This window comes from Elephas maximus, chromosome 3, assembly GCF_024166365.1.
Source record: "Elephas maximus indicus isolate mEleMax1 chromosome 3, mEleMax1 primary haplotype, whole genome shotgun sequence".
NCBI classification, from domain to species: domain Eukaryota; kingdom Metazoa; phylum Chordata; class Mammalia; order Proboscidea; family Elephantidae; genus Elephas; species Elephas maximus.
In genome coordinates this window covers 199,298,105-199,314,418 of record NC_064821.1, presented here as the reverse complement: position 1 = coordinate 199,314,418, position 16,314 = coordinate 199,298,105, and the positions used below count along the sequence as shown (strand labels likewise).

Sequence of the window (16,314 nt, the reverse complement as noted above, 5' to 3'; positions counted from 1 at the left end):
CCTGAGCTGCCCATCATGAACTGGGTGTTGTCTGAAACACAGAGTCATAAAGTTGGATGTGCACGGCAGCACTCCCATCATTAAACGGAAGTGGTATATACAAGATCAGGCCCAAGCAGGATCTGAAGGCACAAGTAAGTTGCATGAGGAAGTGGCCCAAATGCCCATGGTCTCCACTCCTGTCACATTGCTTTCCATCTCCCAGTCTGCACCTATGGCCTCATGGGGAGTTCCTTATGACCAGTTGACTGGAGAAGAGAAAACTTGAGCCTGGTTTACATATGGTTCTCTGCGATATGCCGGGACCACTCGAAAGTGGACAGCAGCAGCACCACAGCCCGTTTCTGGGACCTCCCTGAAGGACAGTGGTGAAGGGAAATCCTCCCAATGGGCAGAACTTTGAGCAGTGCACCTGGCTGTTCATTTTGCTTAGAAGAAGAAATGGCCAGATGTGTGATTGTATACTGATTCATGGGCTGTGGCCAGTGGTTTGTTTGGATGGTCAGGGACTTGGAAGGAACATGATTGGAAAATTGGAGACAAGGATTTACGGGGAAGAGGTATGTGGATAGACCTGTCTGAATGGGCCAAAGAAGTGAAGATATTTGTGTCTCATGTGAATGCTCACCAAAAGATGACCTCAGCAGAGGACGATTTTAACAATCAAGTGGATAGGATGATGCATTTTGTGGAAACCACTAATCCTCTTTCCCCAGGCCCTCCTCTCATTGCCCAATGGGCTCATGAACAAAGTGGCCATGGTGGCAGTCATAGAAGTTATGCATGGACCCAGCAACATGGACTTCCACTCACCAAGGCTGACCTGGCTACAGCCACTGCTGAGTGATAAATCTGCCAGCAGCAGAGATCAACACTGAGTCCCCGATATGGCACCATCCCTCAAGGCGACCAGATAGCAACTTGGTGGCAAGATGATTACATTGGACCACTTCCATAGTGGAAAGGGCAGTGTTTTTGTCCTTACTGGAATAAACACTTAGTCTGGATACGGATTTGCCTTCCCTACACGCCATGCTTCTGCCAAAACTACCATCCGTGGACTTGTGGAATGCCTTATCCGCCATCATGGTATCCCACACAGCATTGCCTCTGATCAAGGGACTCATTGCATGGCAAACAAAGTGCGGGAATGGGCCCGTGCTCATGGAATTCACTGGTCTTACCATGTTTCCCATCATCCTGAAGTAGCTGGATTGATAGAACAATGGAATGGTCTCCTAAAGACACAATTATGGCACCAGCTAGGTGGCAATACCTTGCAGGGTTGGGACAGTGTTCGCCAGGAGGCTGTATATGTTCTAAATCAGCATCCAATATATGGTGCTTTTTCTCTCATAGCAAGGATTCATAAGTCCAGGAATCAAGGGGTGGAAATGGGAGTGGCACCACTCACTATTACCCCTAGTAACCCACTTCCAAGATTTTTGCTTCCTGTCCCTACCACCTTATGCTCTGCAAGCCTAGAGGCCTTAGTTCCAGAGGGAGGAATGCTCCCACCTGGAGACACATCACTGATTCCATTGAACTGGAAGCTAAGAATTGCCACCTGGCCACTTTGGGCTCCTTATGCCTCTGGATCAACAGGCAAAGAACAGAGTTACCATATTGGCTGGTGTGATCGATCCAGACTACCAAGAGGAAATCAGATTGATATTACATGGTGGAGGTAAAAAAGTGTGTGTCTGGAATGCAGGAGATCCTTTAGGATGTCTCTTAGTACTACCATGTCCTGTGATTAAAGTCAATGAAAAACTACACCAACCCAATTCCGACATGACTACTAATTGCCCAGACCCTTCAGGAATGAAGGCTTGGGTTACCCTACCAGGCAAAGAACCAAGAGCAGCTGAGGTGCCTGCTGAAGGTAAAGGGAATACAGAATGGGTAGTGGAAGAAGGTAGAACTAAATACCAGTTATGGCCACTTGACCAGTTGCAGAAATGAGGACTGTAATTGTTATGAGTATTTCTGCTTTGTACGTGTGCATCAGATATTTTTGTTTTCTTCACTTATAAAATACAAGATGTAAACAGGGCCAGTGCATTTTTGGTTTACGTCTGTTTGTTGTATCATGTTAGGCACAAGTATAACTTTGTAACTGTGTTTATTCAGAGCTTATGTATGGTTTGGGGGAATGTGTACAGATGCCAAGCTGACAAGTGGTAGACTGTGATGGTTAAGATCGTGTGTCAACTTGGCTGGGCCATGATACTTAGTGTTTTGGCAGTTGTATAATGTGATCACTTTCCTGTTGAAATTTGATATGTGATCACTCCCATGATGGAATGTGCTGAGCAGTACCGGTGGGGGTAAGTTCTTCATCTCTCCGCCTTCCAAAGTCTACTTCCTTTTCCTGCTCACCTTGCAAAGGTTTTTGGGTTGTTCTGGATCCAGCAGCTGATTCTTGTCTGACTTCTGGTTCTTGGGACTTGAGCTAGCAGCTTACTTGTCCATCTTGTGATTAGCCGATCGTCACAACCTGTGAGCAAGAGTCCTGCTCCCGGCCTGCCTATCTTGGGTTTGCCAGCCCCTGCAGCTGACTCAGGAGAAACTTTGAAGTCTTGCTTGCTGACCTTTGGGATTCCTCGACCGTCACAACTTGAGAGCGGAATCCCTGCTCTCCAACCTGTTCATCTTGGGTTCACCATCTTCTGCAGCTCCATGAATTGGGAAAGGATTCTATCCTGATCCAAGGACTTGGGACGTTCCAACCCCTACAATCGTGTGGGCTGTTTCTTTAATTAAATGTCTCTCTATATATTTATAAGCATTACTAGTTTTGCTTCTCTGGAGAACCCAGCCTAAGAGGGTCTCCATATCACTTCTCTATACAACTAACACATCATAGGTATGTGTTTTTGTACATGTAGTAATTCCATATTTCAGTAAAGCATGCCTTAAGCTAGATTCTCTAGAGAAGCAAAACCAGTAAAGTATGTAAACAAATAGAGAGAGAGAGAGATTTATATCAAGAAAATGGCTCACACAGTTGTAAAAACCGGCATGTCCCAAATCCATGGGTCAGACTGGAGGCTTCTCCTAATTCACATAGCCACAGGGGTTGAGGAACCCAAGACTGGTAAGTGAGAAAGCAGGGTTCCTATTCACAGGCTGTGAAGACCAACGAATCCCAAGATCAGTGGGCAAGGCTGCAAGTAATCTGCTAGCTCAAGTCCCAAGAACTGGAGTCAGATGAACAGGAGCCAGCCGCAGGATGCAGAGTGAGCAAACAGCCCGTGAGCAGAATGTTCACTTATATCCCATGCAGGTCACACACTCAAGGATACTCCCTTTCAACTGATTGGCTACTCACAGCAGATCCCATTATAGGGGAGATCACATTATATCAAATCTCATCATGGAAGTGATCACATCATCATACAACTGCCAAACTACATCATAACTACCAAACCTCTGAGAATCATGGCCCAGCCAAGTTTATACACAACCCTAGTGATCACAGTGTGTTTGCTAAAAAAAACACGAAGGAAATATGGTTTAACCTTGTGAAATGAAATCATAATGAATTTGGGAAATTTCATTTTTATTTTCAACCCTTCTTTGAAATATCTGCTCATTTCATTGTATCTACATAAAGGCACTCAACTCTTCCACACAGAGCAAGTATATGTGGGGGAACCATCAGCAGGATTGTCCAGTGAATGATTCCAAAGGCTTAAGTTGTCTAGAAAGGAGCTAGCTGGCTGGAGGACTCCTTCTCTAAGCGGGAAAGGCTGTACACAATCCTATTTTTCCCAGGTCACCAGGGGCCATGTCCCCGGCTTTCCCAGTACTCCCCAAAATGGCTGGGTCCAAGTTCAGGCTGCTTGGTTTCTGAGTCCAGATGTTTATACCTATCACCAACCCCACCTCCACTTCCCCACATACAAGGCCACACACAATTATTCTTGTAACAGGGTTGGGGGCTCAAACCCAGCCTAAGCATGCCTCTCTGTGCCTGCTATCTCATGCCCATGAGTTCCAATCTTTAGCAAGTGACACGCTGATATTTACCTGAGTTCCCTAATTCACTGAGTGATTTTGGGAAAAATCACTTCCTCTCTGAGCCTCAGCTTCCCTATCTGCAAAATAGACCATATAGTCTCAAAATCCCTTTGAACTCTGAACTTTATCGTGACTTTATTTTGTCCCTAATAAGGTATGATCATCATTATATTAATTGCTACCATTTATTAAGCTCCTGTCGTCGGGTCGTCGGGTAGTACAAACAGTTAATGAGCTTGGCTGCTGTTGTGGATTGAATTGTGTCCCCAAAAATGTGTATCAACTTGGCTAAGCCACGATTCCCAGTATTATGAGGTTGTCCACCATTTTGTTATCTGATGTGATTTTCCTATGTGTTGTAAATTCTGCCTCTATGATGTTAATTAGGCAGGATTAGAGGCAGTTATGTTAGTAAGGCAAGACTAGATCTACAAGATGAAGTGAATCTCTTTTGTGATGTAAAAGAGTGAAGTGAGCAGAGACTCATTCTTCAATCTGTCTCAGCTTGGTTGTGAGTTCCATCAGGTAGCCTTCTCCAAACCCCCCTAGTTAGGGTTAGATGCCCCTGCTACTCTTATGTTGTTATTGTTGTGCGCCATCAAGGGGATTCTGACATATAGTAACCCTATATGTCAGAATAGAACTGCCCCGTAGGGTTTTGTAGGCTATAGTCTTTACAGGAGCAGATCCTCAGGTCTTTTCTCCTGCTGAGCAGCTGGTAAGATCGAACCAGCACCCTCCTTTCATGGAGCTTATACTCTTACTGAGGAGACTAAAGATTACATAGGCAATTCCAATATAGTGTGATAAATGTTGCAAGAGGAGAAATACAGGAAACTAGGATAGCAGCAAGGAGCAGTGGTGGCGCAGTGGTTAAGTGCCAGCTGCTAACCAAAAGGTTAGCAGTTCAAACCCACCAGCTAACCCAACAGCCGCTTTGCAGGAGAAAGATATGGCAGTGTGCTTCCATAAATATTATACCCTTGGAAACCCTATGGGGCAGTTCTACTCTCTCCTATAGGGTCACCATGAGTCACAAGTTGACTCAACAGCAATGGGTTTTTGGTTTTTGACGGAAGAAGCAAGGAGCCCTGGTGGTACAATAGTTAAGTGCTCACCCCCATTAGAATTAACCAAAAAAAAAAAAAAAAAAAAACATCGTCATCAAGTCAATTCTGACTCATAGTGACCATACAGGACAGAGTAGAACTGCCCCATGTGCTTTCCAAGGAGATCCTGATGGATTTGAACCACCGACCTTTTGGTTAGCAGCTGTAGCTCTTAACTACTACACCACCAGTGTTTCCCCGATTAGAATAGCAATGATGAAACAAACAGAAAACAACAGGTGTTGGTGAGGTTATAGAGAAGATGGAGCCCTCATCCATTGCTGGTGGGAAAATAAAATGGTATAGCCGCTGTGAAGAACAGTTTAGTGGTTCCTCAGAAAGTTAAACATAGAACTATCATATGACCCAGCAATCCTAATCCTACGTATACACCCAGATGAAGTGAAACCCTAGTGGCATAGTGGTTAAGAGCTACAGCTACTAACCAAAAAGTCAGCAGTTCAATCCAACAGGTACTCCTTGGAAACTCTATGGGGTAATGTTCATTGCAGCACTTTTTACAATAGACAAAAATTAGAAACAGCCTAAATATTCATCCATTCTGTGTAAGAAAACCTGTGGAATTAGTTCTGCCTGTTAAGAAATTGTGATTTTTTTCCCCTTGTAACCTAGCCAAAACCTAATGTTGCCAGTTTATTTCCAAGGGGCTTTTGTGTAACTGTGACCACTCTGTGAACTCTTTATGGTAACTAAGTGGCAACTAACCAAGAAAGATCAGCTTCTTTGTTAATCTTTATATTGCCAGTGCCTAGAATAATAGTACTGGCATGTAGTAAAAAAAAAACAAAAATTGTTTTGTTTTGTTTTTTTTTTTTACCTGGCACATAGTAGGCACTCAATAAATATTTGTTGAAGAAATAAATATATACACTAACACCAGGCTCTTTATGTTATGTAATAGGAAAAACTAGTATCATAATACAAAGACCAGTGCCCCTTAAAACAGTTAACTCATACTTCCTTTCTTAAAACGTGACTATAAAAAGAAAACTCAAGTGAAACAAACTCTCTTCTTGAAGGCTGCCTTTCTTGTCCACAGAAGATTAGACGCTGGAAGAAAATGGCTCAGCACCGCCTGTGGATCTTGCTGCTTTGCATGCAAACCTGTAAGTTCTGACCCTTGCTGACCCTCTCCTAGTCTTTCCACAAAGTTTTAGAAATTGTCCTTGAGGAAGATATTGAAGTGCCCTTTTGATGTGTGTTTTTAACAGAAACACCTTGAGTCTCTGTATAAAAAAAATCTGTATATGCTGTACTCAAAAAAGGCTGGGGAGAAACTAAGATTCAACCTAAATATTTTTCAGCTCTGGAGTTGACGTTTCTGAATTTTATCTGTGCCCAGTCTCCAAAGGTCTGAGATAAAACCCGTTGTTCAGGACAGTCAGCGCTTAGTAGACCCACCCACAGAGCCCAGCAAAAACATAGATAATCTAAAACCTTGAAAAATTTTAAAAAACAATTTCTTTTACCCATTAGAATGTGTTATTTGGTTTTTGATAAAGATACGCTCTCCTGATTATATTTCGTTGTTCTATCATGTTATAGTAATGCATTACTTATGATTATCACCGTAAAAACCTCATTTCTATAAAAATCAATGAAACTTATTGCTGTGGAGTCGATTCCGACTCATAGCAACCCTATAGGACACAGTAGAATTGCTCCAAGGATCAGTTGGTGGACTGGAACTGCCGACCTTTTGTTGGCAGCCGTAGCTCTTAACCCCTACACCACCAGGCCCTCGTTTCTATAAGATCCCTTTATTTTCAAAGCATGTTCAGAGCTAGTACTCTGCTTTTATCCTCCAAAACCCTCTAAAATAAATGGGGAAGAGATTATTACCCTACTTTACGAATAAATTAAGTTTCAAAAATGAGGTGGAGAACTTGAGCTAAAAATCTTGTTTTTCTCACTTATGGCTTTAGGGTAAACTATAAAGGATAAAATAAAAATTGGTTGTTGTTATTACAAGGAGAACTATGTAGCATTAACATAGATTTGAGGATGCTTTATTATTTCACATATTTATCTCATTAACTGCAAACAATTGTCCTGTTTGTATAAAAATTGACTGTGTTTGACATTTCCGAATCATTATTTCTAGTGTGTCTTACAGCTCTGAAAATGCTATAGTAAATTTCTGGCACGATTTAGAACCCAGGGAACTTGAAGAGTAAAGATTTTCTTAAGGTGGGATAATGCACCTTGGTTTCTGGTTTCCTGGACCATTGAAAGCTGTAGCTCCCTTAATTTGAGCTTCGTGGAGATTGCAACCTCTAGGCTGGTCAAGTTTTTGAACCCTATCGTGGTTGCCCTGGTCTGGCAGACAGAAAATGCAAGTAAATTAGGAAAAGAGCTGGGTAGAACCTAAGTGGAATTCTCAGGTCCTATCCAGTCATCCAGAGACAAGCTGGACAGTGTGGCATTTGATACTACTTAATTTGCAAAGCAGTCCACAATTTTCATGCCTACGTTCTTGGAAACCCTGGTGGCGTAGTGGTTAAGAGCTAAGGCTGCTAACCAAAAGGATGGCGGTTTGAATCAACCAGATGCTCCTTGGAAACTATATGGGGAAGTTCTACTCTGTCCTATAGGCTCGCTGTGAGTCAGAATCGACTCGATGGCAATGGGTTTTAGGAAACCCTGGTGGCGTAGTGGTTAAGAGTTTGGTTGCTAACCAAAGGGTCGGCAGTTCAAATCCACCAGGTGCTCCTTGGAAACCCTATGGGGCAGTTCTACTCTGTCTTATAGTATCACTATGAGTTGGAATTCTCTTTTTGTTTAAGTGTTCAATAATTTTTTTTTTGTGTGTGTGTGTGGTGAAAATATACACAACAAAACTCCGCCAATTCAACAACTTCTACATGAATAACTCAGTTGTGCAACCATAATGGCTATCCTTTTCCAAATTATTCCACCACCATTAACATAAACTCAATGTCCCCTAAGCAAAAACTTCCCTTTTTCCCCCTCCTTCCCACTCCTGGTAACCACTAATAATACACTTCAATTTCTATATATTTGCCTAGTCCTTATAAGTGAGATCATATAATATTTGTCCTTTTGTGACTGACTGACTTTACCCAGTATAATGTTTGCAAAGTTTATCCATGTTGTGGCATGCATTAGAACTTCATTTCTCTTTATGGCTGCATGATATTCCGTTGTATGTATATACCACATTTCCTTTATCCACCCGTTGATGAACATTTAAGTTGCTTCCACATTTTACCTATTACAAAAAGTGCTGTAATGAACATTGGTGTACAGGTTTCTGTTTGCCGTGCTTCGTTGGCTTCTTCTGGGTGTATACCTAGGATTAGGATTGCTGGGTCATATGATAGTTCTATGTTTAACTTTTTGAAGAACCACTAAACTGTTTTTCATAGTGGCTATACCATTTTACTTTCCCACCAGCAAAGAATGAGAGTTCCAGTTTCTCCACAACCTCACCAACACCCTTCAACGCCGTTGTTTGTTTCCTCATTGCGATTCTAATGGGGGAAACCCTGGTGGTATAGTGCTTAAGAACTACAGCTGCTAACCAAAAGTCGGCAGTTTGAATCCACCAGGCACTCCTTGGAAACCACATGGGGCAGTTCTGCTCTGTCCTATATAGGGTTGCTATGAGTCGGAATTGACTTGACAACAATGGGTTTCGGTTTTTTTTGTTGTTGTTTATTCAAATGGGAGTGAGGTGGTATCTCATTGTGGTTTTGGTTTGCATCTTCCTAATGATTAATGGGAAACCCTGGTGGCATAGTGGTTATGTGTGATGGCTGCTAACCAAAAGATCAGCAGTTCAAATCCACCGGGCACTCTTCGGGAGCCCTGTGGGGCAGTTCTACTCTGTCCTATAGGATCGTTATGAGCAGGAATTGACTCAACAGCAATGGGTTTGGGTTTTTTTTTTTTAATGACTAATGACATTGAACATCTTTTCATGTGCCTGTTCAGTCATTTAAATATCCTCTTTGTCTTCTCTGATCTACTGAAACTGAAGTCGAAGTGATCAGGTTGGAAAGTGGTAAATCATTCAAACTTCAGCTTCAAAATGGAGAGCTATTGGTACCTATCCAGTAGGAATCACCTATAATGATATCTATTTGGATATCAGAATCAAAATGATAATACACGTACAGTATTTAGCACAGTACCTGAAACATAGTATAAGTGTTCACAAATATTAGCTAATATTCCTATTGTTTTTCACACTTACTCTTATGCCAAATTTGAAAGGGCCTGTGGTTTTTTACACAGAAATGCTGGGCAATACACACTCTTGTTTTTAGGACGGTTCAAAGAAAAGAAGAAGGAGAAAAGATGCTGGAAGTTTTACTTCAGGTGTGGGCTGTCAGGGTTCTGAGAAAGAAAATTGAGGATGAGACATTAATTTTGTCAGGGACCCATAAAATGGGGGTTGGGGCTTTATTTTTATAGAAGTAAAGCCAGAAGTGTCTTCAGATATCATTTACCTTTGCTAAATGGCCATGTTCACCTCTTAAACATTATTCTACGAGCATTTTTGGGGTGCAGAAATCTACCCTAAATTCCTCCTGCTGCCATTCCTGGCATACGTGGTCCCTTCTATTCGGCATTGGGCTTAGGAGTGAACTCTGAAGTTCAGATCGGTTGAAGCAGCCACGACACAATGGAGACATGAAGTTAAAATCTGTATTTTCCCCTGAGTTCCCCTAAAATAGGAGAACGCTGAGTTTGCAGACTCATGACTGCTCTATGTGGGAAAAGATCTCTGTTAAGGATCAAGACTAACGGTCTCGTGGTTTGAGCTCAGCTTTCTCATCATGACTTTAGGAACACTGACTCTGGCTGTCGTTCCACATGTCCTAGTAGTCACTCACCCTCAGGGACAGGAGGACAGAAGAGTCCAGCACTTTTGCTCCATGCCCATTTTCCCCTACATGTTCTCTCATACTCTTTTAAATCCTCCTTTCCTCCACCCCTTCCTAGCTTCTGTTTCTTCAGCCCCTCCTCTTGTTCTCTTCTTCTAACTCCCATCAGTAATAGCAATAGCTAACCGTTTATGGAACAGTCACTGTATGTCCGTCATTACTCTCAGTTGTCTATATTTATTATTTTGTTTAATCTTCACAATATCCTGTGAGATGGGTACTAGTGGCATCCCCATTTTCGAGATGAAAACACGGAGGCACAGAAAGTTAGAGGTCATTTAGTCAAAGTAGGGTTTGAGCACCAGTGTCTGTAGTCTTAAACACTGATCATGCTGCCTTCACCCACTTCAGTGCTGAAGCAGAGTAAAATGCTGTCCCCACTACTGATGGCTGTCACATTTTGAAATCTGCCAGTAAAGAGAAGTGATTTATTTAGTCCCAAGACAGGATTGTTCAGGCAGAGGCTGGGCCTGTCTCTACACCCAATCACAGAGGAGCATAGAGGCTGGTGGTAAGGTCCTTGCCAATAGGAATATTTAGGCAGACCAGCAAGGCAGAAAATTCAAAGAAACGACCCTCCCAGACATGGTTCAAGTACCATTCACTTCGTTATGATTTAGGTTGACTCAAATTAGCTTCTTTGAAAAGAAACGAGCTTCCAAAACATCTTGATATCCTGTTGGATGTAGAGCACAGTCATGGGGCATTACAGCAGTCAATACTTACAATACTTACAAAAGAGATAAGTGGCCCCATCTAGATATCTGTACATGGATATCTAGGCCCCGACCATCATTCTGGGGGTCAGAGACAGGATTTCATGCCTGGGGAAGGGGCCAGGTCTACCACTGGTCTGAAGTCCTCGCAGAGAGGGGCCTCTAAGATCAAGACAAAGTTTCTGTTGTAGAAAGAGATTTGAGCCATTTACTACCACTGACACTCAAAATGGGCTCAAAAGCAGAAGCCCAGTTATAGAAATGGGGACGTATTACATTTGGAGAAAACTGAATATCAGGACATCATCTCAAAAACCCAGTCTCCAAATAGAGGCGGGATTTTATCACATCTCTGTGATGAAACAGGATTCTGGAGGGAGGGAATAGAAGCTCAACTCCTCTGCTGAAATAGCCTGGAGATCAATATGGTGGCAGATGAGGCAGCCGGAGCACCTTCTCGACAGGTGCTCAAAGATCAGTGCCAGGCCATTCAGGCTGCTAAGGATTTCCTGAATCAAGCTTTTCTTGTCTTGAACCTTGGAGAGGGATGAATCTCCAAGTTCGGGGGCAACTAAGCTCATCTAGTGGGTAGCGGTGGTTCTGTGGTAGAATTCTTGACTTCCGCGTAGGTGACCTGGGTTCAATTCTGGCCAACGCACCTCATGCACGGCCAGTACCTGTCTGTCGGTGAAGGCCTGCGTGTTGCTATGATGCTAAACAGGTTTCAGTGAAGCTTCTAGACTGTGATGGACTAGGAAGAAAAGTCTGAAAGTCTACTTCAGAAAAATCAGCCAGTGAAAATCCTGCGGATCACAACAACCTGACCCCCAACCACTCGTGGGAATGACACAGGTAGCAGTTTGTTCCGATGTGCCTGGAGTTGCCACAAGTTGAGGACTGACTTGATGAGAGCTAACAACAAGCTCATTTATGTGAGAAGCTGGAAAAGAAAGGTAAAAGCAATGAGTGGAGGGTGGGGAGGCAGGGATGTTGGTAGAGTCATCCCAGTGCTCATGTTTCCTTTGTCATACTCAGTTTTTGATTGTATGCTAATAGAGGGGAGCAGTGATAAACAGTGGATAGCCTCAAACCCATCTTTGTTTTAAGAATGTGTGTGTGTGTGTTGAAGAAACTGATTCAAGTCAACCCACATCTCAATAAAAATGACATCTAGAAAAAATTCCAGGGAGAAATAGTCCTACTGTTATGTGGGTTGACTTGAATAGGTCTCTTTTCTTTAAACATCATGACTAAGGACTTCCCGTCAATATGGGTAGTTACACAAAACTTCTGGTTGCCCAATCCTTTGTTTCCTTTTTCCTTCTACTTTTCTTCATTCTGTATGACCATTACATCTGACTCTCCTTTGGATGCTATATGGTTCATCTATCTCTGGTCACCCTCCCAGGGCTGCAATATCCAGGGAGGTTCCACCTTTCATTTCTCCCCCCACTAGTTCCCTACATTGCAGAAGCCGAGTTCTGCCAAATGTACATATGTTGGATCGTACATTTGTATCAAATGGCAATTTTATAAATGTGTGTCCTGCGCAGTCCAATTCCTATGATGGTTTTGAAGAAAAATATTAAAACTAAAGAAGATAGAGACAACTATCATTTGAAACCACCACCCAGTAACTAAAGATAAAATGGGGACCCCTGGTTGTAATTTCTTGCTGTTGCATTCCCCATGCTTAGCCCAGTGCCCGGCCAGAGTAGGAAGGTGCTCAATAGAATTTATTGAGTAAGCAAATATTTCTTTACTTTATGAGAGCAATTAATATTTACCTTTGGCCAAAGATGCTACAGCACATTGGTGCTTCTAGGAAGATGGGAGATTCAGAGACCAGCAACACAATTGATTTTAGAGAAGGAAATAGTGATGGCTATCAACCCCCTTCAGAACAGAAATTTTCTGTACCTTGAACTCTCTTTCGTATGTCTGACTTACTTTCATGAATAGGTTGGTTACATTTATCAAACTCGATGAAGTATCACACAGACAGGACATAATCATCATCAGTGTCATTCTTAATTTCCCCACAAAGTATTAGGCCAAGCCTCCCCCCACCCATTCCTTCTGTTCTAAAAGTTTCCTTTGAGGTACTCACTTGGCAAAAGTCTATGAGGAGCTGGATTAATTCCTTTCTCTCCTGCCTTTTCCCAGTCTAAAACCATCCTCTGACCAGTAGATCTCCCTGAGGTCACTCACTGATCCCTGTGAATCTCACAGGGCCATCAACGCTGCCTATTACCTGAGTTCCTGAGCTACTGGCTGTGTTATTTCTAAGCCTTGTCATTGGGATTCCCTGTGACCAAGATACTGTTCTCAAGTTTGTTCAAATGTTATTTTTTCTTCTGTTTTTATAGAGGCAGTTATGATAAAGCTGCCCCGTCCCATCACAGTTTAATCAAAGGAGTAAGAACAGAGACCAGTGTCTGAATCAGCGTGCATGACACACAGCACACAGCAGTCATGGGAGGTGGGTGGAAAAGCAGATTTTCCTCTTTGGGCCTGATGACTCCAGCCACCCGAGAAGAGAATGATGCCTTAAGTATAGAAAAGCTGGGGCGACCTTATGGTGCCCTGTCCCATGCAGCATCTACATTAAAAACAAACAAACAACAACAAAGAAAAGCAGTTGCTGTCAATTTGATTCCAACTCACCGCAGCCCCATTTGTGTCAGAGTAGAACTGTGCTCCATAAGGTTTTCAGTGGCTAATTTTTTGGAAGAAGATTGCCAGGTCTTTCTTCCCAAGCACCTCTGGGTAGACTCAAACCTTTAACATTTTGGTGAGCACTCAAGCACGTTAACCATTTGCACCACCCAGTGACTCCCAGTGCCCACATACTCCTACTTAAGTAAAGTGCATACTGACTGTAGGAAACAGTAGATGGGAGGAGAGGAGGGCAAGGTTAGCTAGTGACAAAAGAAGAATCAGAAACGTTTACTTGAAAGATCCTGAAGAAGCAAAGGATGTGAGCACTGTGGTTATTAAGCAAGAATACAGTCTTCCTCATTTCCACTGTCATTAATAGGTACAAGCCAACCGTCTGGAACATCTTCCCGATACCCCCAATACTTCCTCTTCCCTTCAGAGTTGCCAGAGGTGTTTTTTAAATATCTGTAACAATGAGTATTTGTTTTGTCTAACAAACACATATAGCACTCAGCATATGCCAAGCACTGTTCTAAGAGGTTTACAAATGCTAACTCATTTAACCCTCATGATACTTCCATGAGGTAAATCCTACAGGTAGCTTAATTTTGGAGATGAGGAAACAGAAGCAGAGAGAGTTTACTAACTTTCCCAAGGTCTCATGGCTAGTACTTGTCAGAGCCAGGATTTAAGCCTGAATAGTGTGGCTCTTAATCAATAAAGTCATGGTGCCTTACTTGGGGGCAGGTAAAGAGTGCTCCTCATGGTGGGACTCCCCTTAGATCTCTAGATTATTCTCTAGACAGTATACATACTTTAGAGCATTCTCAGACATAATCCTCACAGTTCCTCAAAGTGGCAAAGCAGATCTTTTTTATTTCATTTACTGACTAGGACCCTGAGACTTAGCAAGTAAACGACTCACTCATGATCTTGGGGAAACAATACGACCAAAACAAAGACTCTTCATTCCTGGCACCTACATTATAGTACTGGTGTGTGAGGGGGAGGTAATAAATAAATGAATACAGTACTTTAGTAGTGAGTGAGAACTGCTATGAAGAAAAATAAAGTAAGGCAAAGCAATAGAAAATGATGGGGTGAGGGTTGCTATTTTAAATTTAGTGGTAGAGAAAGTGATTTCTGATGGGAAAATACTGAACCAGGGACCTAAGTGAAGCGAGGGAGCGCTGGGAAGAGTGTTGTAGAAAAGAATAGCAAGTGCAAAAGTCTGTAGTTAACAGTGTTCCTGGGCTGTCTGAAGTACAACAAGGAAGCCAGTGTGGTTGCATGAGTGAGGGAGACATGAGTGGGAAATGAGAAGGCAAAGGGAACGAGGGGCCAGATCAGATAGGGTGCAGTAGATGACGGTAAAGTATGTGAAAAGGAGATAGGGAGCCCCACAAGCCCCAAATGCATACTATCTCTTGTTTTTAATAGAATCCAAGGATAATCTGGAAACCCTGGTGGCCTAGTGGTTAAGTGCTATGGCTGCGAACCAAAGGGTCGGCAGTTCGAATCCACCAGGTGCTCTTTGGAAACTCTATGGGGCAGTTCTACTCTGTCCTATAGGGTCGCTATGAGTCGGAATCAACTTGACAGCACTGGGTTTGGTTTTGGGTTTTAAGGATAATCTGAGTAGAACTACTAGATTTTAGTAGTTAAAATGTTTTCTCCATTATCATCAATATTTAATATTTCAAAATCTCTTTTGGTTTCACCCAACGCTTTTTAAAAAAAATTTCTCTTCTCCATCCCTGAGGAATTTTCCTCTAGCCAGTTAAAGGCTCCTATCCTTTCTAGCCCAGATGAAATTTCCTTTTTTGTCAAATATCTTTCTTTTTCTTGCTACCCCTATGGCATTTTCTGGTACACAGGTTGTTGGCAGATACTTAATCATGAAATGTATATTTGTAAAGTCCATTCATATGCATGGGATCATTCAAGAAAACAAGGGTTACCGGTTACAACCCAATACACAAAGGCGCATTAGGGAAGGTGTTCCAGGTCCAACCAGAAGAGGAGGGCCACCTGCAATGAACAGCCTGCCCACAATGCTCCCTGTCCAAGTTGGTGTCATCCTGTCCTTCAATCCCAGGTTTCCTATTCACCATATAGGTACCTAAGAGACACAGTAAACAGATTTTTCCATCCACCTCTCTTCTGGAGATGTTGCCTTTCTCTGTGGTCTGGCATGTAAAAGTCAGGAAATCACACTCATTAGGGATGTCATACATTCAGGTTACCTCTTCTCCACCCAAGGCCAGCAACCCCTTAATCCTCTTCGTTAATCTCTTGGTGACTCTCTATGGTATTCCTCATAAATCCTAAAAAACCAAACCTGTTGCTGTCGAGTCTGACTCACAGCAACCCTATAGGACAGAGTAGAACCGCCCCATAGGGTTTCCAAAGAGCAGCTGGTGGATTCAAACCGCTGACCTTTTGGTTGGCAGCCAAGCTCTTAACCACTGCACCACCAGGACTCCATTCTTCATCGTGGCATTAATAAATGTTAAAATAACAACTACCATTTATATGTGCCAGAAATTGTGCTAAATGGTTTATCTCCATAATCACATTTAATAATTATTCATATTTTAAAAGGTGAGGAACTTGAGAATCAGAGAGTTTCAGTAGTCTGCTCAGGAGAATATAGCCAAGTTTGAATATACCTGGATTCAAAACCTGTACCCCTAATCTTTATACTTCCTAACCAGTCCCACCTTTGCCTCCTGACTCTCAGCAGATGCCCACACCTTTGACATTTATGAAGAGATGAATGCCATCAAACATGACCTTCTTCCATTCTACCCTCTTTACCCCAAAATGTTCACTATGTATTAAGTGCTTTCTGTATGCCCTTACAAC

The 16,314-nt window shown here is 42.5% G+C and overlaps 1 protein-coding gene across 2 annotated transcripts in view; it reads left to right on the top strand.

Annotated features, from left to right (window-relative positions):
- Positions 1–6,177: 6,177 nt before the first annotated feature.
- The window catches only part of CD84 (CD84 molecule), a 42,296-nt gene continuing 32,159 nt past the window's right edge, over positions 6,178–16,314 (top strand). For both annotated transcript variants that reach the window (XM_049880979.1, XM_049880978.1), the window contains exon 1: positions 6,178–6,262. In XM_049880979.1, the coding sequence (XP_049736936.1) occupies positions 6,217–6,262 (46 nt within the window). In that variant the 5' untranslated portion in view covers positions 6,178–6,216. The remainder of the gene's footprint in view (positions 6,263–16,314) is intronic.